We start from the raw sequence: 26559 nt of genomic DNA, 5'->3' as shown, positions 1-26559 counted from the left end.
AAAAATAAAATTATTATCAGAGTCCTCAGAGTAATAATCATACAAAGTATGATGAAATAAAATCAAAAGAAGACAGAAGAAAATCAAATGTAAATAGGTGATTAGTTAAGACAAGAACAAAAGTTCAGATGCCTTTGATTTTATCGTTAATTTTCAGTACTCTTGCATAGTCACATTGAATAGACACACAAACATTAACAAGATAGGTTATTCAATGAACTGGCCAGACATCAGGGAAGAACAACTTAGCGAGTCAATGTCATTTTCATCAGAAACATTAAAGGGACACTGTTAGTTAGGACAGCACGCTTCCAATTCTGACCAATGATTTCCTCATTTCTCTGCTGAGGAACAAAAAACATACACAAATACTTTGGGGTTAGAGGATAGTCAAGCCGGGGATGTGACACACACACACAGGGAGATACTACGGCCAGTACTTAGGGTGTACTGTTTCACGTCTGGAGTTGGCAAACTGCAACAGAAAAACCCAAATTAAGACAAAGTTACCAGACCAGTGTCCTTTTAAGGTTTTATTTCTAGGCCAATTTTGAAGGGACTCTATTATATCATTCTTCACAACTCAGTGTTGGAATCATCAGCTTCTCCAGATGAAAGCCGCCAACACCACACTTCAGAAGAAAACATTCTCCAAGCATGGCTCAATCAAAACTCAACATTTATTTAACAGGCAGACTCTTTTTCTTTCATATCAAGTAGATTTACACGTGAACCAACACGGACTGAAACTGGCTGTATAAATGAGAAAACAAACTCTTTTTATCCACCTCTGCCCCTGCGAGTCGTATCATCTTAGGCACTCAGGAACCACCCTTGGGATTACTGTGACAAGGGCAGAAGATCCAGCAAGTCCATCAGCCCCAGTCTGAAGGTGGTACAAGTGGATCATGAGTTCTACTGTTCACTCAGAAATGGACACTTGACACTTGAGTTTTGATTTTTTTTTTTTCATGCTTCTAGATCCTCTAGTCTTTTTGTCAAGTTTCCTTCTGGTGGCTGATTTTAACAAGGACCTGAAATGTAAATGAATTCTACGGCTATGCCTCTCAAAAACTAACTTTTCAAAGAAATTTTAACTCGTTTAGAAAAGAGGGTGAAGATGGTACAACATTGGAGTAGGCCTTTCTAATACTGAAGCATACGGGTCAGTGTCCAGCCACCGTGAGCAATGTGACACCGCATAAAAAAGACTGGAAAGTGGGACCGAAAGGATTTTTCTTCTCCGTGCCACTGACAGAATTCAAGGAAAACCCAACCAAACTTAGTTTCCCCAGTTCTACCTAAATGTGAGTATTCATTAAAAAGTCCAAGATTAATAAAAGGCAGACTTTAAGGAAGACAGATAAGAAACAAAGGCTAAAGGTGGTTTGGCATTAAATAGTTTTACATACTCAAAGAATATTGACTAGCATCTGGAAGTAATTCTCAAAATTACAAAGTCATGTTTAAAGAAATTACTCTGTATAAGTATGGTTTTTTCAATATACATGTTCTATATACATAGTATAGAAAAGCTAGTAAGTTGGCTCAGCTATAATGATTTTGTCATTAAAAAAAGCAGATGACATTTTTGGCTGCAACAAAGCTTGTTACTTACACTTTTCAGTTCAGCTAATGTATATATATAATACAACTTAAACTTCAGAAGTCTTCAAATCGAAAGGAAAAAATAAATTATATCTAAAGTATTAATTTACACACGGCTATGCCTTGACTTGGCTAACTACAGCTATAGTCTCTTATAATCAATTTCTCCAGTGTTTCCTTATTCTAACAGACTTTATTTTCAAGACATGTCCCCCTCTAAGTGCGGCAAATTTCCTTTCAGGAAGCACAGATGTGCGGCACTTTTAGTAGCATGAAGTTCTGGGTCTTTTTCCAACTAATGAACGAAAGAACCTTGTTTCCTACCGAGTGCCACTTCTTTAACTGTACAACAAATAGAAGAAAGAGATGACAAAAGCAAGCAAGAGCATTGTTAAGGAAAGCAGTAGCTGCTGGAACCAGATACAACGCTGAACTTGGTCTTCAAGCTTCCTATTGCTTTCTAGTAAACGATTGAGCTAAAGAGGGAAAAAAGGATGAAAGATTTATATCAGTAAAACAGTACATGAATCATGTAAACGACAAATAGGAATATTAGAAACCCAACCATTTACAGGATGGGGTCTATCCACTCTGAGCAGCTGGGAGCTGGCAATGCCATGAGGGATTACATTTGTTTGGTGAATAGACGTGCACCCTCTCACTCCTGTTTTGGAAAGGTCTAATTTTCTAGTGGAGAAGGAGCAAAGCAAGTACCTTCCTGGCGGTACCTAAACCAGCTACTCAGAAAGAGAGCCCCTCCATCTTTTTCAAGTTGAAATGGTACTCCTCTCATGAGATCAGATTCTTTGGTACTCCCCCAGGCACCATACAACTTGTCCAAATTAAAATGGCCAGAGCTTTTCAAAAGTTAATAGATCTCCAAAAGTAACTCACCACTTACGATTTCAGATTTGGCTTCCCTTCACAAAGAAAAGAGCATTTCTGTCATGTCTATGCCAAAGGTCTTCCTTACATCAGTGGGGAAAAAGTGGATTACTAATATTAGTTAGCTTAACACCTCTGTTTTAGTTAGGGAGAAAGAACACTTACTTGCAGATAAAGATCTTCACTGGTTTTATCAGACATGTTAAAAGCACTGTCTTTTAATGTCAGAGTGGTTGGTTTACTGCTCTCAACAATATGGCATCTTAACCTATGAAAGTCCAAAGGAAACACAACTTCTTAAAATTTTTAATGAAATTTTTTTTATAAAAGTATAATGTGAGAAAAGTCAAACACAGAAGTTCATGTAACCGGGATGCAAGTCCTCCTCCTCCCCAGATACACATGTATGGTGGCAGCTCACTGTGGATCTATCTTGGAAGGGGAGCACAACTGGCCACCCCCAAATGCGCCTCTCTGGCACAAGGATTATCTGGAGCTGGTTATTTTTTAAGAAACAGCAGACCTAAGAAAAGCTTTGAAAACCTTTTGTCAGGGACACGGCCATCAATAAGGGAAGGAAAGGTCCATCTATAAGGGTGTCTTCCTCTCCCTGCCAGGACGAGGGGATGACAGAAATCTCTAAGAACTTTTTTAATTTTTTATTTTTAGTACAAGTGAGTTGTTAAAGGGCAGATTTTTTTTTTTAATTAACATTTAATGGAAAAGGGACCAATCGACATCTGCTGAACCACTTTACCCTTGTTCACTATGATTTTCCTGACAGCCCCCCATAATGGACTCCCTTACGCCCCAACATCTTGTCTTGAGCTGGAGATGGTATTTAAGGTGGTGTCTTGGGCCACTTTGGGGAGTTTAACTGTTTTCCTGGGTATCTCCCATATATACAGGAGGTATACATGGTATTAAACTTCTGCTTTTCTCCTATTAATTATTATTTCAGGGGGTGGGGGTCTCAGCCAAGAACCTAGCATGGTAGATGATAAGTAATTTTTCCTCTCCTACATTTTGGCAACCTACGCTGGGGCCTGCTGAAACACCGTACTCACCTGGGAGCCTACAGATGGGAGCGTGGAAAACCGGCAAAAGCCGGCAAAGGTAAGAATTCTTACCAAAGCCCGCTTTCCTGGATCTCACTCTGGTGCCAGGTCGAGAGAGAAAGGTCAAAATTTGACCTTGTCCCTTCCTTTCCAAATTTAGATTAGCAGAAGAAAATAGGTCAAATGAGGTCTTCGTTTCATCTTGTTCTAGGTCTCGAGAGCTTGGTGTTGTGACCAGCAAGAATATTCTTTTTGGTCCCTGTCAGCTGGGGAGGATGCATGTGTCCACAGGTGTCTGGCAGCTAGTGGAATAGGCTGGGGATCTGAGGCACAAAGTGACAGGCAGCATCCTCTCTGTCCAGCTGTGCCAGCTCTCAGGGCAGTTTGTCATTAGGGGCCCCAATCCATGAGGGGCCTTTGTCCTCTCAGCTTTTGTGGTCATTAGTGCTGGAAAAGTCCAATCCAGTAAACCCTTCCCTGATGTCACAGATTAGACGGTCTTAGACTGGAGGCCTCTCACATTCTTGTGGGAAAGGAGAGATAGCACCTTCACTACACCATTCTTACCACTTGGAGCAATGGAAGTCTTTGCTTTCTTATGCTAACTCTCGGGATCCTGTGAGGACTGCATTTTTTTGCACGTCTCTGGGGATGCCTCTTTATGTCCATGGTTAAACCAAAAGAAGGCCTATTGGCTTGAGTCGAGTCGCTATTGAGATTAATATAAGATCCTACTTTTCAATGCCAGATGATGGATCTTTTGAATTGGAAAAGCTTCTATGTTTAAAAAACTTTGAGAGAGCTCTCATCCTAAGCAATTGTCTTAACTTGTACCTCTGGAAAGACCAAATTGAAAGGAGAATATGAAGGAGAATGGCCACCAGCCTGAGAGACTTCCTAAGCAAGATGAAATTATGAAGTTCTTCTTACCTCCACGTTCAGAAGATACGTGCCAAATATAGAGAAGAGGTAAAAGATTAGTGGCCACTCATTCACCACTCACAGGGACTGTGACTAGCTGCTAAGGGTTGTTCTTCCCACCCACGATTATACTGTAGTTATCAGACAAGCCACCTGGCTCCCCCATGGAAAACTCTCCTCACTAGAAACATGACCAAAATTTCTCCCAGGCCCTCCCACAAATGTTCAGGAAATGGGTCAGCTGAAGGCTGATGTTTGGGGGCTGCTAGAAGCAATAGTAAGGGTTTTTTTCTTCCTCTTTAAGGCCTTTGTGGAATACTTTATATAAACTTTTTAAAGGCATAGTGCATTAAACCCTGAAGCTCCAAAACATAGAAATCACTTCCTTTCCATCTTAGTTGGAAATTTCTCCCAGATATAGAGCAAATTGAAGAAAATGTAGTTGCATGGGTGGTATCAGTCCCTTGATACCATTCAGGCTGCAAAAGAATTATTTGAGTAATTAAAAGCAAATCTTTGACTTGCAAATCTTTACAAAACCAGAAATGCAACACTGGAAGCAATTCGAAGTCCACCTAACCTTACCAATCCTAAAACCTCCCCTAGTCATCTCAAAATACATGTAGGTACTGTAAAAGATCAGGATGTTGGAAAACAGAACTGTCCTGTGCTTAAGAAAAAGAACACAGAAATAGAAATTACTTTGGACATCAGATAATAGGCAAATATATCCCAAAACCCCTTGATACTTTCTCTGTGCCTTTGAGGTACAGATTTTCTGCCCTATCTTCTCTAGGACCTGACAGCTACCTCTTTGAAATACAAACTTTAGGGAAGTGATTCTCATCAGAAGGAAAAAGGGGTTATTTGGGATTTTGGCAAATGAAAAAAAAAACAAAAACAAAAAAACAGTAAAAAGCTTTTAGCCATCTGAGCAGGCAAACTGATTCCAACTGTCAGAAACACAATTTGAACGTAAATGTTCTTTTATATAAACTAGTGAGTTTTGTGTTACTGTACCTGATTCATGGCTAAAATTTTAGAGCTATAGCTAAAAGGTCTCTGTGTCTGTATGTTTATGTGTGTCTCTACGTTTATGTGTGTCTCTATATATATGTTACAGATGTGTAATGCTTTTCCACCTCAGGATGGTATTGTGAAAATTAATTTGTAAAAGCTCTCTTTGATTGGCTTAAAGAAAAATAAGTACTTACCAAGTTAAGTATTCCTAAACCTCTTAGAAATACAGAAACTAACCCGTGTCTTTCAAGTTCATGTGATATATATTAATTCTAGGTAAAATAAAAGCTAAATTTGCTGGTTTAAAGTTGTCAATATTAGATACAATGCAGACATGCAACTTTTTTTTCTTCTGGAGTTTACTATTCAGATGGGTTCATGTTATCTTGGGTACATAATTTGTCAGCACGAAAAATAGCTTGGGATGATGACTGACTCTCATGTTTCATGAAGCTGTCATGAGTAGTCAAGCATAATTGTTGGAAGCAAGTGATTTAGAAGTAAGTTGGATAAGAGTTGAAAGCAAGTGATTTAGAAGTAAGTCGGATAAGAGTTTTTAGGTGAAGTCTACTTAAAAACAGGTTTTCAAATCTGACAACTTGAAACTTTAGTTTTGCTAAGTTAGACGGGAAAATCACTGACTGTAAGATAAAATACTGAAACATTAATTACTAAACATCGGTTTAAGTATCTACTTTTGGCTTCTTACTACAGAGGGACTAAAAATATTTAGTCTGTTAGTAAACGTATCTATCTTGTGCCACACTGAAAAACTGTACTATGAGAAAGCATATGCTTCTAGAAATGATGTATTCATAAATTTGCCAATCTACAGAATGCTGGTGTTAACACAGTTGCTTACCACTTAGTTTTCACTAGAAATCATGGTTTCTAAGGGTTAAGAATTCTAATTCATATATGTAATTGCTAGAAATAATAGAAGCAACTAACTCCATGTGCAAGGAAAATAGGATGTGTTTTGGCTGAGGAAATGTATGAAATATGGACATGTATTTTTGTTAAGGGGAATGAAAGTAATTTTCTCCTATAATAAAGCTGGTTATTTCAGAATAGGGAAGATAATAAAGGACAAACTAAATGGATATAGACAGTTGGAAAGAGAAAATTTCACTTTGTGTAGTCAAGCTGGCTAAAATTGAGTGTATTAGTTATAAGGGTTATATACAAATAAGCTTCAACATCAACAGTGTACTTATGTAAAACTAAAAATTTCATCTGCTAAAAGGACAACCTTTTCTTGGACTATCAGTCAGCTACTGAGAAGAGACTGCAAAAGGCTTTTCTTTAGCTTTTAAGTAATCTGCCTAGAAAGCAAAGATGGTGCGTTTTATCAAAATAATTTCCTGTGCTCCATGTTATCTTTATCAAGAGCTCTTTGATTGTTTAGCTCTTTTAATCTTTAGAAGACTATTTTCCTAAGTTTTACTCACAACTATGTAACTGTATGTGCCTTTGATATTTTATTGTCACTATGGTTAAATGGATAATTATTATTTCATGATGACTTATGATCCCATTTAGTCTAAAGTGTCTAAAACCTTCTGACGTTTTTGACAGACCCCAGCTCAAATTCTAAATGAAGTCTTTTTGACCTTGAACATCTCTGAAATTTTTCAGAGGGCCCTGGGATCGAGCCCCGCATCGGGCTCCCTGCTCGGCAGGAGGCCTGCTTCTCCCTTTCCTACTCCCTCTGCCTGTGTTCCCTCTCTAGCTGTCTCTGTCAAATAAATAAATAAAATCTTAAAAAAAGATGTAAAACTAATTAGGCTTATTTGCTATGTTAAATTACATGGGAAGCATTGTCAAATAAGTAATACTAAACCTTCTTTAGATTATATTTGTATAGGTATGTTATTAATATAAAAGTGTTCCAGAAATTGTATAAAATTCCTAGAATGTCGTGGTATAACGTTATGGTTTGTAATTCTAGTTATTATCTTACAATGCTGTATATGTCACAGAAATAACCAAATTTCCTTGTCAGAAGCTGTATTACCATAAACTCTCATCAGATCTGTAACCATGGCCATTTTTAAGTCTTTTTGTCACTTAAAGAAGCTATTGTTTTACTCTGATCCTTTTGCAAATGGGTTTCATCTTCAGAGATTCATGGAAAGGACTCTGACAAGTACTCCCAAAAACAGGTTTCTAGTAACTTTCAGATCATAAGACTGAACTGGGTAAGAACTTCAAGAACTAAAAAAACAGGATTCAAGCAGACCAAGAATTAATAACATGGGATTGAATGAACTGATGACTATACTTTTTATTGCTGGTTCTTTAATGTTTGGTTTTCCCAGATTTAAGGTAATCTTTTACTCTTTTCTCATAAGCTATCTATGATTGGCAGTAATTCGGTAAACTACTTTTGTGATCAGGACTGAAACAATTTTTCTCCCTACCTGATTCTTCCAGAATTCAGAAACTCTTAGTATTCTTTCATGGTAATAGTTTTTTTTTTTCCCGCATAATAATCTGTTCTCCTTGTAATTAATAGGACACAATTGGAAGCATGGTTATATTACCAAGGCTTTGACTGGAATGTCATATTTGAAAATAATATGCATAAAATCAGGTATGACCAGAACTTTAAGGAACTAAGATTGACTTTATGGAACCAATAAAGCTCCTTGGAAAAAATGGACCTGTAACCTTGCTTACAGAATTCTGGACAGCCTCACCAGGTGAGTAAGGAAGGTCCCTTACCTTGGCAGGCTCAGGGGCTTCGAGGAGAGGAATTAATCTAAATCTGTAAAATAACCTTACCCTTGTTGACTGTGCTTTTCCTGATAACCTCTCATAACTGGCTCCCCGCTCCCCACTTTTGTCTTTCGCTGGAGATGGTATTTAAGGTGGGTAGAGGCAATGTATAATAACACAAGCAATCACACATACCGCTCAAGAACCTAGGAAAAGTTTTTTTTATATGGTGTTCAGTAGAATTCACCCCATCTTACTACTTGAAGGAAACCACCCTTTCTAGATAGGGGTCGTTGCTTTACCTGGGCCTTCAGTATCAAACCACCAAGTCTCCCTCTTTCTGTGAGGTAAGCGAGCCTCTCTTGACTTACAGAAAACCAAACCATAAGGAATTGATTTAAAAAGACAAAAAATAACCTGCTTTTGAGGGACTGTTTGATAAGAACTTCAAATTAATCTCCATCTTTTATACCAGTGTTACTTAATCTTTCAGTTTGTTTTCATAGCCATGCCTTTGACAAAAGTAAACTCTTGATGAGGAGAAAGTAGACCCTGTTACAATATGGAAATTTAAATATGTAACTACTCCATCTAAAAACAAGTCAAGCCCACCACGAGCCTTAATGTGTATCTGCGTTCCTTCCTTCTTCCTGACTAAAGCTGACCCATACCTTGGCTTTAGTGCAATTCCTGAGAAAGCTGAAGGGACAGGACCTATCAATCAATGATTTACCTTCTAGAGTCGGCTTCTCCCATTGAAAAACCCACACCAAACAAGCCCTTTGTCAACACCACATTCTTCCTTCCTCCAACAAACCAAACCTGTAGAACAGTGCTATTACCTTCATTTCTTTAGAACCTGGTTCCTGCCCACTGAAAATGCTCTCTATGAGGTCAGTGATGGCCTCTGTGATGTCACCAATAGCCACCGCTCACACTTCATCCTTCCTGATTGGCATGGCAGCACTTAGTAGCACTGGTCCCTTCCTCTTTTGTCAAACACACTTTCCTAGACTTGGATGACAGAGCTCACCTACTGGTTTCCCTCCTGAGTCCCTGATGGACGGTCGTCCTCCGGCCACTAAATCCTCCTCTAGGCTGGGACAACTGAAATAAAGCTTATCTTCCCAGGCCCACTCCTGTCCTCCTCCCTTCTGTGAACAAGCCTGCAGTGATCTTGTCAAAGGTGACTCAGGTCAGGTTGACGCTCTCCCATGGGTCTTACCAGGGTGACCAAGCTCCTCCTCTGGGCCCTGTCCGTCCCTCCAGCTTTCTTCTTACCCTGGATCCTTTCACCTCTGTTCCAGCCACATCTGTATTCTTTCAATTCCTTTTGAAGATTTAACCCAGCCATGGCTGTTAAGAGGTTTCCCAGCTTCTCATTTATCAAGGGGTACAAAGAATTACCTACCTCCTAGGGTCATTTTAATGACAAAGTGAATAAATCAGAGTAAAGCACTTAGAATGGTGCAGGCTTGCAGCACGCGCTATTTGTGTTAACTCAGTTTCACTTTCACCTGTGTCTGCCTAGAGTTTGTTTTCCACATAGCCCCCAGAATAAGCCTTAAAAAAAAATTAATTAAAAAAGGCCAAATCACTTCCTGGCTCTGCTTAGCACCAGACTAATAGTTTTTCTTCTCAAAATCAGAAGTCCTCACTATGGTAATCATCTGCCTTCCTACTACCTCTTTGACCTCATCTCCCACATTATCTCCCCCACCCTCCTGAACTGAGTTCAAGCTACATTTCCCTCCTTGCTGTTCCTTACACAGGCCAAGCACACTTTTTCAGTTGTGGTTCCTTCCACCTAGAAAGCACTTTTTCCAGTTATCTAAGTGGCTTACTCTCTTTTCCTTCAGGTCCTACATTTTTGTCATCAGAGTGGCCCTCCTTAACTACCCACCATGGAGAATCCTCAATCTAGGCACTACTGACATTTTGAGCCAGATCATTCTGTCTTGGGGGGGGGGGGGGGGGCTCTGTTCTTTGCATTGTGGGATGTTTAGCAGCATCCCTGGTCTCAAAGTACTGGATGCCACAGTACCCCAAAGCCCAGTTGTGATAATGGACAGCTTTCTCCAACACTGACAAGTGTCCCCTGGGAGGCAGAACTGGCACACTCCAAAATAAAATCATTACACAGGTTTCTCCTCTTTTCTCCTTTTCTATAGATCTTTACATGCACATACATGCTTGTATATGCCGATGTAGGCAAAGGATTTTCCTCCTAATATATCATAGGTATTTTTCCGTATCAGAACATAAAGATTTACCACACTGTCTCAAATAGTTGCAGAATACTCCCGCACATACTCAAGTGCATTTGACTATTGCTTTACTGAGGATCATTTAGGTTCTTTCTTTCCCATTTTTTCATTAGCACAAACAATGGTGAAAGACACACATTCTAGTACACAGGGTGAGTGTTCCTACAAAGGGAACTGCTGGTACAGAGAGATCTACGTTTGTAATTTTGACACCTCCAGATTCTTGCACTGACCTGTAAACAAGTCTGCTATTAGCAACCTCCTTGCGAAACTGCAGATCGCCTTCACCTGGGTCACACTAGAAGCCTTCTGCCAAATGCAAGAAGGAAGAGACCCCTGCCTAGTCCATGCAGGCACTTCTCTCCTTCTGCTTCTTCCCATCACATTTGAGAGTCCTTGAGTAAAAAAGCATACCTATGCTCCATCACTTTGTTTCTGGGAACTTCTTTCCAGAACTGAGTCAATTCTGCTGGGCCCGTGCCAGATGACTGTTCCATTTCTGCAGCCATTATCAGGAAACGGTCTTGGGCAGAGACTGTTAAACCTGCATTCCAAAAGGGTAACTTACTATATAAACAAGAACCTTTACAAAGGGCTGGACACGTGGTTTAAGGCATTATTGTAGAAAACAATGGAAAAAGAATAATACGGAAGTACCTTAAAGAAAAAAATTTTCTAAAAAGGATTTAAAAAAAAATCCCATTTCAACTGGCATCCGTTTAAACAATTTTATGTGCTAAAAAACCATTTTAGGGGCGCCTGGGTGGCTCAGTCAGTTAAGCGTCTGCCTTAGGCTCAGGTCATGTTCCTGGGCTCATGCCCCACGCTGGGCTCTCTGCTCAGCGGGGAGTCTGCTTCTCCCTCTCTCTGCCTGCCACTCCCCTTGCTTATGCTTGCTCTCTCTCTCAGATAAATAAAATCTTAAAAAAAAAACACATTGTAATGAGAAACATTGACCCATCTCATTTTACACAGGAGAAAAGAGATGCCTACAGTGCAGTGAGGTGACTTGTTGACACTGAGCTAGTTTCTAGATTCTAGTCTGGCTCTATGGACTCCTCACCCGGCCCCAGGTACCCCAGCACACCCTCTGAGGCCATCAGGCCACAACTCACCCCCGTGGGGAGACACAACTATATCAACTGATGCACCAGGGTCACAACTGCTGTTGCTTGGCTTGACTCTGTATTTTTCTGGAGCAGTTGTTCTCACCTGTTTATAAATACAGTGGTCATATAATAACTAATAACATAAGAAAAATGTTTCTTTTGGGGTAAATGGCTTAAAAATGAGTTTTAAAAAATTAACAGTTAATAATAAAGTCTACAAAACAACCATGGTGGTTAGGCATAGAATGTATTTTTCCCCATCAATAGGAAAACGGTATCTTAATCTATTTTAAAAAATATTCACTCGTAAGTCCAATTGTCACTTAGTCTTCCTTTTAAAGAAAAAAAATCTATGAAATATCCTGTCTGGTAATTTCCTAAATTTAATAATACAAATTAAAAAAAACCCTGTGTATTAGGACACGTTATAATAGCGTTCACAAATTAAAACACACTATATTCAAAGAACATCCAGAACATCTTAATACTTACAATATGGGGTAGTGGTAAACTCAGTCATTAGGTCAGTATCCAGTATAAACTACATTCCAAACTATATCACACTCGGGGGGAAATGCACTTTTGATTTTATCGTTTTATTTTCACTGTCATTATGAATTATTTATATAATGAAGAGTGATTTTCCTTGGGTTTTTATTTACCACAAACATTAAAGCCTGGGATTAATTTGGACATTAGCCTATTATGGCTCATTAAAGATTGAGATACAGATCCTGGGGAAAATTGTAGATAAGCTATGCCACGTGGTTAAAACTAGAAGGCAGTATTACATGCCTAAAAATATCAAATAAAAACACCGTGCAAGTTAAAAATTCTCAATCTTTCAATTAAAATATGTCTGAGATCACTTCCCCTATCAGATTTCCACATAGAATTTATTATATCTTTCTGATATTTACCTTAAATGCTACGATGTTTTTGGTTACATTTGTCAACACTATTAAAGTTTTCTTCTCTCCAGATTCTGTACTTCCAAAATACAGTTCTTCTGCTGGGCTAGGTGGTGACAAAAATATAAGGCATTTGTATTATTCGGAATAAATGACAGTCTAATCATTAGCTGGAAGAAAAGTATTTGTTTAATATTTTCTGCTCATTTGTATAGAGATTTCATCAAAAAAGAAAAGCTTATAAGGCAACTACCTAATATAGTTTGTGTTTTAATCTTACTAATTCATTGCATGCTATTTAAAAGTCCTATGGTTTTCCCCAAGAATCAAAAGCAAAATAGGAAAAGGACAGGAGAGAGAGTTAGGAAGATTCTGAATTAGCCTATAATCAGCACCATCTTAAGGTGCATTTAAACTCTTTGGAAGGTTATAGATAATCAAGACAAAGAAGAAACGGCTGCTTCAACTTTAATTACAAAGAGATTAGAATGGGACATAATTCTATACACCAACAGAGAAAAGCATAACTTAAAATGAAAGGTCATTAGAGATGTACTTAAGTCACAGAATAATTCCTTAGGTAATTCCTTAATAATAAAGGCTTTTTCTGAGTAATATGGAATACAAAAAACAAAAATAAAATTTGGGGTGGGAAATATTGGTTAAACAGTAAAATCAGTGAACCTCAAAGTGCAAATTTTACTATTGCTGGCCGCTGTAGTACTCATGACCTAAAATCAAAACTAAAAGACTAAAGCAAAGTTTGTGTAGTTTAATTACATTCGTCAAATTGTATCAGGTGCCTCCAAACAATGGGCAGAACAGTGTTTTTATTTTAGATAAAAAGGTGAGGGGCGCCTGGGTGGCTCAGTCGTTAAGCGTCTGCCTTCGGCTCAGGTCATGATCCCGGGGTCCTGGGATCGAGCCCCGCATCGGGCTCCCTGCTCAGCTGGGAGTCCGCTTCTCCCTCTCCCACTCCCCCTGCTTGTGTTCCCTCTCTCGCTGTCTCTCTCTCTCTCTCTCTCTGTCAAATAAATAAATAAAATCTTAAAAAAAAAAGGTGAATTATTCAGGCTGTCCTTCACTTTGAGCTATATATGTAAGTAGATTCATTTTATATCAGGAATGCCTACATATCAGAGACAGTCATTTGGAGGACACACATTTTTTAAGGACGTGCTTTCCGAGGAGGGCTTTGCCCAACTCTGGACAAGACAAATTAGCATGGTTGCTGCCTTCCTTTTAGAACCCAATCTGAAATCGACCACAGAGAAGAGAAGGGTCATGAATCTCAGAACCGCTCACAGTAACCAGCACAAAACCCGTGAGACATTGTGGAGAGACAGACGCTGGTGGGTCCCCATGCCTGTGCAGGAGCAGTGCTGTGACCTGCCCAGGGGCAGAGGCAGGGAGCCGAAGAGCCCAAACTGCAGCCCTAGACGCTGCCTTGTTCCCCTCCGGCTTTCTTCCCAGGCAGCTCTTCCAGCCAACTCCCGACATTTCTAAGTCAAGACCTATGGTTTTGACAGGCTTCCAATGAAAACACAGTGTGTAACTTCTAAACCAGTGAAGGGAAAAATGGAAAACAAACTCCACAGGGGGGGAAATGGCAAAGAAAAACCACGGTGAACAGAATATGCATGTGTTGTCCCCCACCTCTGTCCCCCCATAAACACACACAGATGGTAGATAAATCCAGATATAACAGTAATCAAAAATATGCAAACAAACTAGTCTTATCAATTTGAATATCAGATTTTTAAAAAGTCTGGCTGTATTGTTCATAAGAGTCATACCTAAAACAGTTACACAGAAAGATTTAAAGTATGGGAGGGGAAATGATACATTAGGTCATCACTAAGTAAAGTCGGTACAGCAACATTAACATAAGGCCATATAGATTTACCAACGAAAAGCTTCATTAGTGAGAAAGAGATCTTTACATAATGATAATTACAAACAACCCTAAATCTTAAGATTGAGTAACCCAGAAACAAAAATAGAGATGTACTGAATTCTGGCTTTGGTAAAAAAACAACAACCCTATTTTTCTAGTTCAGCTTTAGCTTTTAGAAAGTCAAACTGATAAATGCTTAGTTCAATGTCATTTCTGCCATCCTTGAACTTATGCAAGCCAAACAGTACCAGTAAAATGAGAAAAAATGTATGTCATTCAGATTAACTGTGAATATATGAATATTCACTTTTATTTACTGATATGAAATGAGGGCCCTTTAAACACATTTAATGGAATAAATAACAAAAAGGTAGCTAAATTATCTACTATGACTGGAAACCAAGGTGAGTCTTTGGATAACCTTTAATTTTATATTTCCACAGTTTGAAAAATAATACAGGAGTTTTCTTAATTTTGCAATTCCTTCAAGATAATCAAGACAGGTTATAAAAGCATAGCTAAAAAATCAACTATGATTACCTGATGTGTAATAAGGGCCCTTTAAACACACTCAGTGGTTTTTTGAAAGCTTTCATTTTGGAATCAACCTTTTCAGTTTCTTCTGCTTTGGAAGTATGTTCGGTTAGGTTAATCTAAAGACAAAAAAAAAAATATGAAGAAAGAAAAGATAAAGAAATTTAGTTTCATGCTGATATCTGGGCAGTTCATCAGGTCAAAAAGTAAACATAGTGATTCAATCCAAATTACAATCTTTAACCTAAGTTCAGCACACCTAAATTATGTATTTAACATATATTAACATGACCATGAACATATATGAGAGCATACTTCAATTAAGTCGCTACAGAAAATATAACATGGTCTTTCCCTTAGTCTTTAAATTTCTTCTAAGTTATAACATATTTATCCCTCTATCAAGCCCCTGATGACTCATAAAAAGATAACTGAGTGCTCTTTCAAAACTGAAATAGAGGAAGTAGAAGGTTGTAAACTAACTACTTTTCTCTCAGGTAAATCAAAAATATTTTCAATAAAACAATTCCTTCAAAATGCATTTTGCCAATTTTTATACAAATGCATGAAATCAGCCTTTTTAAACACCACAGTGATACTACTGGTAAGCTAGTACCATCCTTCCTCTTATTTACAGACAAAGATGGGGAAGGGCGGCAAGTTAAGTGAATTACAATCACATACACAGCTAGTTGCAGAATGGTGGACAGGCCACAGGTTTTGACGCCATTTTGTTGTTAAAATTACCTTTTTTAGAAGAGTTGTTTGTTCTTCACTAGAAACTGTTTCCAGGGTTTCTTTGCCATCACTTTCTATATCTTCTTTACTTGAAGCTTCATCCTCACTGGCAATAGGCCCATTTTCACACAATGGTGTCTGGAAGTCATCATCTACTAGTGGTGGATAGCTATACTTGAAAGGATCCTAAAAGAAAGGAATTTTATAACAGCCTGCTAACAGGTGGGTAGAGAAATAATTCTCTAAGTAAAATTAAAATCCACTCTCCTGGCCAAAAAAAAAAAAAAAAAAAGGAAAAAAAACCAGACTTAATTAGTGAAATTTTTAAAAAAGGAAGCATTTCAAAACACAAAGGGAAAGAGCAGAAAGTGGTGTGGACAACTGGCTAGCCATCTGTGAAAGCACCGAGTTGGATCTTTAGCTCATTCTTTGCACCAAAAAGAATTTCAGATGGATAAAAACTTTGAAGTATGTATTTTTTAAAAAAGTTTATTTATTTTTTTAGTAATCTCTACCCTCAATGTGGGGCTCAAGCCCATGACCTCGAGATCAAGAGTAGCACGCTCTTCCGATGGAATCAGCCAGGCACTCCAAAAGTGTGTATTTTTTTAAAACCCATGTAAGCTTAAAAAAAAAAAAAAAGCTCCAGAACAACACACAGGATTAAAAAACAGAAAACACAAAACCTAAGTATTGAAGACCTTTCTAATCATAGCACAAAACCTAGCAGGCATAAAAATATTGATAAAAATGGAGCACGCTAAAATGAAACATCTCTGAATTGCAAAAAAAACAAAACCCAACAATCAACCAACCAACCACACCCCCCCGCCAAGAAAACCCCCTAAAAAACCAAGTTTTTTTTTTCTTTAAAGCCACAACTGGGAAAATTATGTACCACATGTATCAGAAACAAGATAGCTTTTGTTAATATATACAAATCAACAAGAAAAGAGTAATAACAGAAAAAATAAAGGAATGATACAGAGTTCATAGAAAAAGAAGACTACCTTTTAAATAATAAAAAATGCTCATCATCACTTACAACAACAGAAATGCAAAACCACAATATTTTTCACCCAAGACTGGCAATGATTACAAAAATGAGAGATGTGGTTCAAGCATGCCACACATAATTGGGAAATGAGCACAATCTCTTTAGAGGGAAACTGGCAACAGGTAACAAAATTTAAACTACAAATACCCGTTGACCTGATGATTTTACCTCTAGGAGTTCATCTTCTACTTACACTGCTGTACCCATGTACCAAGAGTTATTTACAAGGATATTCATTGCAGCACTATTAATAATGGCAAGATTAGGAAACAACTACTAGTCCTTCAAAAGAGAACTGATTAAATACATTATGTTACATCTATACAATGGAATATTCTGAAATGGTTTAAAAAATCAGGTAGACTTCTAAGAATCAATATGGCATAACCTAACAAGAAATGTGGAAAAACTAGTACAACATACATGAAAAAATAAAATGGACAGAATATCTCTAGAAGAGAAAACTTGGAAACAGTGACTGACTGCCTGTGGAGAGTGGCAGTGGGCAGTAATGTGGGGAGGGAGACATACTTTTCACTAAGCTGTTGTACTTTTCAGTCTTCTGGTACTGTTTGCTTTAAAAAAGAAAGGTCTATGTATTACTTTTGGGGAAAATTATGTTAAAGAATAGTAGTCCTACTACAATTCTGAGTATAGTCCTGAAAAAAATACATCATTAATGACAGAGAAGGGAGACACTCTTTTCTACCTCTAAAAACAATTTTTGCTAGATACCATTAATTTTAAGATATAACAATTCTATGGGCAAATTATTAAAAAGAAATCAAATAGCTCGTTTAACTAAAGGCAGAACCTGAAATGAACCATACTGTGTTCTTGTTAAAATGTAAAATATAAAGCCTTAAAATAGGAAAGTCGCAAATTTCAAATTAAAAATACTGTATGGTGACTAACATAACATAATGAAATAAAATTAAAAAAAAATAAAAATATTGGTTCAAGTTTTTTCTTATTAAAGAAAACAAAAGGACATACCAAAACTTTTTATCTTGCTAGTCACTTGATTCTGGTTGAATACAATTTTGCCAGGTAGACAGTATATGAAATAGATTATAAAAATCAAACAACTGAAATATTATCAATCAAGTTAACCCAAAGCATACCAAATCCATAGGTTTTCATAGTTTAGAGGAAAAATCATTATCACAGTATGTTTCACTGTTATGTAGTATTAAAAATTTAACACGTACCTACTTATTCCTGGTCTCTTATTTGTAAGTAGTATAACCATTTCAAAAAAACTTGATTATCTTTTAAATTAAAAAGACTGTTCAACAGTAAACAAATGGAAGCAAACTAAGGCACATGAAAAAAATTCAATAACTCATGGCTACTAATTAAATAATTTATGGTTCATCTCTAGATACAGGAATACTATGTCACCATAAAGAAGAGTAAAACAGTTTGTCATATTGATTTGGAATGATCTCTAAGACACGTTGTAAAGAAAAAAATAGGACGCATAATGGTGTAAAAACACACTACTTGTTTAAAAGAGATGGGAGGGAGAAAGAATTACATATTTGCTTATATGTATTACAAATATACTGTACTGCTTACATAGGCAATACAGATTCATGGAAATAAATATAAGAAATGGAACTGGGGAGAGGAAGAGAGTGACTAGGATAGCAGTAGAAAGACTTTTTACTGAATACTGTTTCTGAATATTTGTACTGAATACTGAATACTTTTCAGTTTAGAATCATGTGATTCTAAAAATTCTCAAAATGAAAATTTAACACCTTGAAAACTTATATAAAAAATGTCTGTAATGGTGTTATTTTGGAGTATCTATGATCTTTCTCTGGATATTAAGATATTGCTTTTTCTTCTTCCTTAAAGAAATACAGCCTAATGTGCCATGATGCAGTCTTATTTTAGAAACACATTCCGAGGACGATACTTACAGTCCCACCCATGTGGGGAGGCAGATACTCGACACTGACATAGTCCTGGACTTCATTTTTGCTGGTAAACTTCAACAAACTCACTGCTTCCGGACCAAGCCAGGATTTCACAATTTTGAAAGCAGCTGAAGAAGAAACAGTCACTTCATTAAATTCATTCTCTTTCTCAATTAATTTACTGTATGTGGTAATGTAGGTTTTCTGAAATTTGTTTGGGCAAAACTCTGTTAATATGTATCTTTCTGTGGTGTGATAATTAACATTCACTAATTCCTGTAGGCATTTACACTGTGACGATCTGTTAATGGGTTTCAAATGTTCCATGAAGATTCAGGAAGATGAAATTACCTTGATGTGCATCAATAAACTTATCAAGGTTCTGGCCTCTGTACAAATCTGTCAATGATCCCCACTACTAAGATTCCCAGACACAGAACCAAATAGCACTGTAGTTTGAGGAATAACTGCACAATAGTATGGAAAGTCATTTTTCCTTACACTCCTGATCAATCCCCAACCTGAAAAACCTTCTCAAATGGGAAGTCAACAAGAGAAGGAAGTAGCTCTCCTCATGGGTTTGAGCTAGACTCAGACTTCATCCTAACCCTAAACTTTTGCCTTTCTTGCAAGCTCTGCAGCTTATATAATTGTGAGGAACTTATTTATGGAACCTACAAGAATACATTGTTATCAAACACAGCTCTTTAGTAATTACAATCTTGCTCTTTCATGCTATTCTAATTTATACTTAATTTTTTAAACCTTGCTTCCATTCTGACATTCTAAACACATTTTAAAGAAATTAAAAGAGGAATCCTGCATTAAATTTGTAAAAGCATCAATGAAAAAAAATCAGGAAATAAAACAGTATGATAAAAATTAAATAGTGGTTCAGAAAACTGCATTTTTACTTTGGCTAATTATGCTTAAATTTTACATGAGGCTTACATTTTCATTAATTTCAATTTAAAAAGTCTGTGAGTTGACATGTTTGAAGCTATGCTACTTGAATTAACCAAAGTGCTAAATCTAATTTTTTATAACAGCTTTGTTGAAATATAATATGACATATCATAAAATTCACCCTTTAAAGTATGCACATCAAAGGTTTTAAGTGTATTCAGACAACTGTATAACCATCACCACTATTTAATTTTAGAACATGTTCATAACACCAAAAAGAAACCCCTGCCCATAAGCAATTCTCCTTAATCTCCCTACCTTATTCCCTGGCAACCAGTAATCTACTTTCTGGATTTGCCTATTTTGGATATTAATATAAATGCCATCATACAACATGGGGTTTTCTTTTTTTTATTGGCTTTGTTCACTCAGGATGCTTTCACGGGTCATCTATGATGTAAGCATGTATTGGTATTTAATTCCTTTTCATGGCCGAATAATTTTCCATTTTATGGATCTACAACATTTGTTTATCCATTCGCCAACTGATAAACATTTGAGTAGTTTCCACTTGTTATTATTATGAATAATACTGCTATGAACATCTGTGTACAAGTTTTTATGTAGACATGCTTTCAATTCTCTTGGGAATATACTTAGGAATGGAATTGAATTATATGGTAATTCAATGTTTAACTTTTTGAGGAACTGCCAAACTGCTTTCCAGAGTGGCTGCACCATTTTACATTCTCACCAGTAATGTATGAGGATTCTAATTTCTCCATATCCTCAACACTTGTTACTGTCTTTTTGATTATAGCCATCCTAGTTGGTGTGAAGTAGTATCTCATTTGGTTTTGACTTGTAGCTCTCTAATGACTAATGATGTTGTGCATCTTTTTATATGTTTATTGCCCATTTGCATAACTTCTTTGGAAAAATGTCTATTCAAATCTTTCGCCCTTTTTAATTGGGCCATTTGTCTTTTTATTGTGTGCTGTAAAAGCCACTTATATATTCTAGATCTAAGTCCCTTATCAGATGTATGATTTGTAAATATTTTACTCCATTCTGAGAGTTGTCTTTTCACCTTCTGGATGGTGTCCTTCGAAGTACAAAATTTTGAATTTTAATGAAGTCCAATGTATCTGTTCTTTTGTTGCTTGTGCTTTTCTGGTGTCATATCCAGAAACCACTGCCTAATCCAAGGTCACAAAGATTTACTCCCATGGTTTCTTCTTTTATAGTTCTAACCCTTACAATCAGGTCTCTGATCCACTTTGAGCTTATTTTTGTATATGGAGGGAGGTAGAGGTCCAACTTCACTGTTCAATTATTCCAGTATCATTTATTAAAGAGACTATTCTTTCTCAAGAGAGATCTTGGAAGACAGTGGCAGAGTAGAAGGACCCTAAGGCATGCCTCGTCCCACAAATACAACTAGATAACTATCAAATCATCCTAAATGCCCCAGAAATTCATCTGAAGATTGGCAGAACAAACTCCACGAGGTAGAGACAAGGCCACATCAAAGAAGGTAGGAAGTACAGAGACCTGGCTTAGGAGAGAAATGGATTATGGCTGCTGCAATGGGGAGGGAGCCTTGGTCACGGAGAAGGGCAAGAGACAGACTAGCACACAGGGGAGCACGTGGGGAAAACAAATCCCCACAGCAACTGGCTTGGAAAGCGAGAGGGCCTGAATTTCGTGAGCTCTTGCAATCAGTAGGGCTTAAAGTGGAGTTTTAAACCTCAGCGTGCTTGGCTTTGGAAGAGCTCAGAGGACACTGGGGCTGCTCCTGGGGAGAAAGCAGGACAAACAGCCCATGGATATACAGTGTGGAAACAGAGATCTGAAGAGCACCCGGGGCACACAGTACGGAGGTTATCTGCTCATCTTGGAGCATGTCCCAGACAGGCAGCATTCATGGAGAGACCCCTTGGGGAACAAAGAAACTGGCAGGTACCATTTCACTCCCCCCCCCCGCCAGCATAAGCACAGGGCCACCTGCAGGAACCAGCACAGTACTGACACTTGCTACCTAACTTGCTTACACCCAAGCTCTTCCACAGCCCCATGCTCTAAAAGAAACGCCCTTCCCAGTCACGCTTCCCTCAGCTCCAGGTCTGCAGGCCCCCTCCCCCAGGAGACCGGCCCAAACCCTTGCCAATACTGCATCTCCTGACCCAGGAGTTTTGTGAGGCCCCGACAGGTCTCACTTCACAAACAGACCAGAGCACACCTAGTTAAAATGTGCCACATTCAGGCCAGGGACCAAACTCTGCCCACAACAGGCAAAGAGAGCCTCTGCAGATGCCTGGCCTGAAGGATAAAGTGGTCAGGACACAACAGCAGAGGACACACAGCACACACTGGAGACACTCCCAGAAGCGCCAGGCCCTGGGGAACAGGGGACACCACATGGCAGGGCACTATAGCACTTCTTCCTCATAAGGCAGTTACCCTTAAGAACAGGAGATGTAGGGCGCCTGGGTGGCTCAGTTGGTTAAGTGACTGCCTTCGGCTCAGGTCATGATCCTGGAGTCCCTGGATCGAGTCCCACATCGGGCTCCCTGCTCGGCAGAGAGTCTGCTTCTCCCTCTCCCACTCCCCGTTTGTGTTCCCTCTCTCGCTGTGTCTTTCTCTGTCAAATAAATAAATAAAATCTTTTAAAAAAAAAAAAAAGAACAGGAGATGTAGCTGACTTTCCTAACACACCAAGACAGGCATAGAGACCTAGACAAAATGAGAAGACAGAGAGATTTATCCCACATGAAAGAACAGGATGAGGCCACGGCCAGAGATCTAAGTGAAACAGATACAAGTAACATGCCTGGTGGAGAATTTTTTAAAAAGATTCATTTATTTTATTTTATTTTATTTATTTTTAAAGATTTTATTTATTTATTTGAGAGAGAGAGAATGAGAGAGAGCACATGAGAGGGGGGAGGGTCAGAGGGAGAAGCAGACTCCCCGCCGAGCAGGGAGCCCGATGCGGGACTCGATCCAGGGACTCCAGGATCATGACCTGAGCCGAAGGCAGTTGCCCAACCAACTGAGCCACCCAGGCGCCCAAGATTAATTTATTTTAGAGAGACAGTGTGAGCAGGGGTAGGGGCAGAGGGAGAGAGAGAGAGAGAGAATTCCAAGCAGATTCCACACCGAGCATGGAGCCCAACGAGGGACCTGATCCCATGACCTCGAGGCCACAACCCAAGCAGAAACCAAGAGTCAGATGCTCAACTGACTGAGCCATCCAGGCGCCCCCTGATGGAGAATTTAAAGCAATGACCACAAGGATACTCACTGGACTTGAGAAAAGAGTGGAAGGCATCAGTGAGACCATGAACACAGAGATAAGGGATAACAAAGCAGAGATAAAGATCTCAATAAACAAAATGAGAAACACACTTGATGGAATGAAAAGCAGGATGAAATAAGCAGAGAAATGAATTAGTGACCTAGAAGAGTAATGGAAAATAAGATGAACAAAAGAGAGAAAAAAGAATTATGCAAAATGAGAACAGACTAGGGAACTCAGTTGACTCCATCAAACATAATAACATTCATATTATAGGAGTCCCAGAAGAAGAATAAAGAGAAAAGGGGGCAGAGAATTTCTTTGAAGAAATAGTGGCTGAAAACTTCCCTAACCTGGGGAAGGAAACAGATATCTAGATCCAGGTGTCACAGAGAACCCCTAACAAAATTATCAAAAGCAGATCCACATCAAGACGTATTGTAGGGGCGCCTGGGTGGCTCAGTCAGTTAAGCATCTGACTCTTGGTTTTGGCTCACGTCATGATCTCAGGGTCATAAGATCGAGCCCCATGTCAGGCTCTGCACTCTGCAGAGTCTGCTTGTCCTCCTCCCTCCCCCTCAAATAAATAAATAAAATCTTTAAAAAAAGACATATTGTAATTAAGATGGCAAAATATGGTGATAAGGAAAAAAATACTAAAAGCAGCAAGACAAAAGAAGACAGTTACATACAAAGGGAACCCCATAAGGCTATCAATGGATTTTTCAGCAGAAACTTTATAAGCCAGAAAGGAATGGTATGATATATTCAAAATGCTGAATGGGAAAAACCTGCGGCCAAGATTATTCTATCCAGCAAGGCTATCAGTCAGAATAGAAGGAGAAATAATGAGGTTCCCAGACAAAAACAAAGGAGTTCATGACTACTACTAACCCAGCCCTGTGAGAAATATTAAAGGGGACTCGAAGTGGAAAGGAGAGACCAAAAGTGACAGTATAAAGGTAGGAAACACTGAAGCAGTAAAAATGAATATTTCTGTAAGAAATCAGTCAAGGAACTCACAAAATAAAAGGATGTAAAATATGACACCCTACACTTAAAATGTGGGGAGAGAGGAACAAAGAATGGGTTCAAAGTTAGAAGACCATCAACTTAATATAGACTGCTATATGCAGAAGAGGTTATTTATATACAAACATAATGGTAACCACAAATCAAAAACCACTAACAAGTAGGCAAAGAATAAAGAGAAAGAAATCCAAGTATACCACTAAAGAAAATCAGCAAACCATGAAAGACAAAAAAGGGATTAGAGAAAATCTTCAGAAACAACCACAAAACAAGTAATAAAATGGCAATAAATACATATGTGTTAATAATTACTCTGAATGTAAATGGACTAAATGCTCCAATCAAAAGACACAGGGTTATAGAATGGATAAAAAAACAAGACCCATCTATATGCTACCTACAAGAGACTCGTTTTAGACCTACAATACTGTAGATTGAAAGTGAGCAGATAGAAACATTTATCATGCAAATGGCTGGCAAAAGAAAGCCAGAGAAGCAACACTTATATTGGACAAACTGGACTTTAAAACAAAGACTAACAAGAGACAAAGAAGGACACTATATAATCATAAAGAGGATAACCCAAAAAGAAGAAACAATTGTAAATATTTATGCACCCAGCATGGGAACACCCAAATACACAAAACAGTAAGAAACATAAATGAACTAATCAATAATACAATAGTAGAAGACTTTAACATCCCACTTACATCAATGGACAGATCATCTAAACAGAAAATAAACAAGGAAACAATGGCTTTGAGTGACACACTAGACCAGATGGACTTAACAGATATATTCAGAACATTCCATCCAAAGACAGCAGAATACAAATTTTTTTTTAAACTGTGCATGGAACATTCTCCAGAACAGATCACATATTAGGCCACAAAACATGCCTCAACAAATTCAAAAAGATCAAAGTCATACCATGCATCTTTTCTGACCACAATGCTATGGAACTAGAAGTCAACCACAAGAAAAAAATCTGGAAAGAGCACAAATACATGGAGGTCAAATAACATGTTACTAAACAATGAATGGGTCAACCAGGAAGTCAAAGAAATAAAAAAGTACATGGAAACAAATGAAAATGAAAACACAATGATTCAATACCTTTGGGACGCAGCAGAAGCAGTTCTAAGAGGGAAGTTTATAGCAATACAGGCCGACCTCAAGAAGCAAGAAAAATCACAAATAACCTGACCTTATACCTAAGGACCTGGAAAAACCTAAAGCCAACAGAAGGAAATGAAACCTAAAGCCAACAGAAGGAAAGAAATAATAAAGATCAGAGCAGAAACAAATGATATAAAAACTAAAGAAACAACAGAACAGATGGATGGAACCAGAAGCTGATGCTTTGAAAAAACCAATATAAAAAGACAAAGGACCCAAATAAATAAAATCACAAATAAAAGAGGAGAAATAACAATAAACACTACAGAAATACAATTATAAGAGAATATTATGAAAAACTATGCCAACAAATTAGACAACCTAGAAGAACATTCCTAGAAACATATAAATGACCAAACCTGAAACAGCTTGAAGAAATAGAAAATGTGAACAGACCAATTATCAGCAAAGAAATTGAATCATAATAAAAAAAAAATCCCAATAAACAAAAGTCCAGGACCAGACGGCTGCACAGGCAAATCCTACCACACATTTAAAGAAGAGTTAATACGTATTCTTCTCAAACTATTCCAAAAAAAAAAAAAACAGAAGAAGGAAAACTTCCAAATTCATCCTACGAAGCCAGTATTACCCCGATACCAAAACCAGATAAAGATACCACAAAAAAAGAGAACTACAGTCCAGTATCTTTGATGAACACAGATGCAAAAATCCTCAAAAAAACACTAGCAAACCAAATTCAACAATACATTAAAAAAATCCTTCACCACAATCAGGTGGGATTTATTCTTGGGTTGCAAGGGTGGTTCTATATTTGCAAATCAATCAATGTGATACATCACATCAATAAGAGAAAAGATAAGAACCATGTGATCATTTCAATAGATGCAAAAAAGTATCTGACAAGATACAACATCCATTCATGATAAAAATCCTCAACAAAGTAGGTTTACAAAGAACACCTCAACATAATAAAGGCCATATATGAAAACCCACAGCTAACATCATCCTCAGTGGGGAAGAGCCTTTCCCCTAAGGTCGGGAACAAGACAAGGATGTCCACTCTCATCACTTTTATTGAACATGGTACCGGAAGCCCTAGCCACACGCAGTCAGACAACAAAAAGAAATAAAAAGCATCCAAACTGGCAAGGAAGAAGTAAAACTTTCACTATTTGCAGATGACACGATACTATATGTAGAAAACCTGAAAGACTCCACCAAAAAACTGCTAGGACTGATAAATGAATTCAGTAAAGTCGCAGGATACAAAATCAACATAGAGAAATCTGTTGCATTTCTATACACCAATAATGAAGCAGCAGAAAGAGAAAGAAAATAATCCCATCAAAAATAGTAAGATAACTAGGAATAAACTTAACCAAAGAGGTGAAAGACCCGTACCTGAAAACTATAAAAACATTGATGAAAGAAATTCAAGACAACACAAAGAAATGCAAAGACATTCCATGCTCATGGATTGGAAGAACAAATATTGTTAAAATGTCTATACTACCCAAAACAAT

General features: G+C 37.9%; 1 protein-coding gene across 1 annotated transcript in view; it reads right to left on the bottom strand.

The window, feature by feature from the left end:
* Positions 1-506: 506 nt before the first annotated feature.
* MOSPD2 (motile sperm domain containing 2) overlaps positions 507-26559 on the bottom strand; it is a 56879-nt gene continuing 30826 nt past the window's right edge. The window contains exons 8-15 of the mRNA XM_034999704.1: positions 18658-18782; positions 15679-15855; positions 14938-15050; positions 12510-12606; positions 11596-11692; positions 10895-11024; positions 2659-2761; positions 507-2084 (exon numbers count right to left, since the gene is read on the bottom strand). Coding sequence (XP_034855595.1) covers positions 1947-2084; positions 2659-2761; positions 10895-11024; positions 11596-11692; positions 12510-12606; positions 14938-15050; positions 15679-15855; positions 18658-18782 — 980 coding nt within the window. The 3' untranslated portion in view covers positions 507-1946. The remainder of the gene's footprint in view (positions 2085-2658; positions 2762-10894; positions 11025-11595; positions 11693-12509; positions 12607-14937; positions 15051-15678; positions 15856-18657; positions 18783-26559) is intronic.

Source organism: Mirounga leonina, unplaced genomic scaffold (genome assembly GCF_011800145.1).
Source record: "Mirounga leonina isolate KUSES-001 unplaced genomic scaffold, KU_Mleo_1.0 Mir_101595, whole genome shotgun sequence".
Lineage (NCBI taxonomy): Eukaryota > Metazoa > Chordata > Mammalia > Carnivora > Phocidae > Mirounga > Mirounga leonina.
Note: the sequence above shows the minus strand (reverse complement) of the source record. Positions and strands in the feature narration are given on the sequence as shown.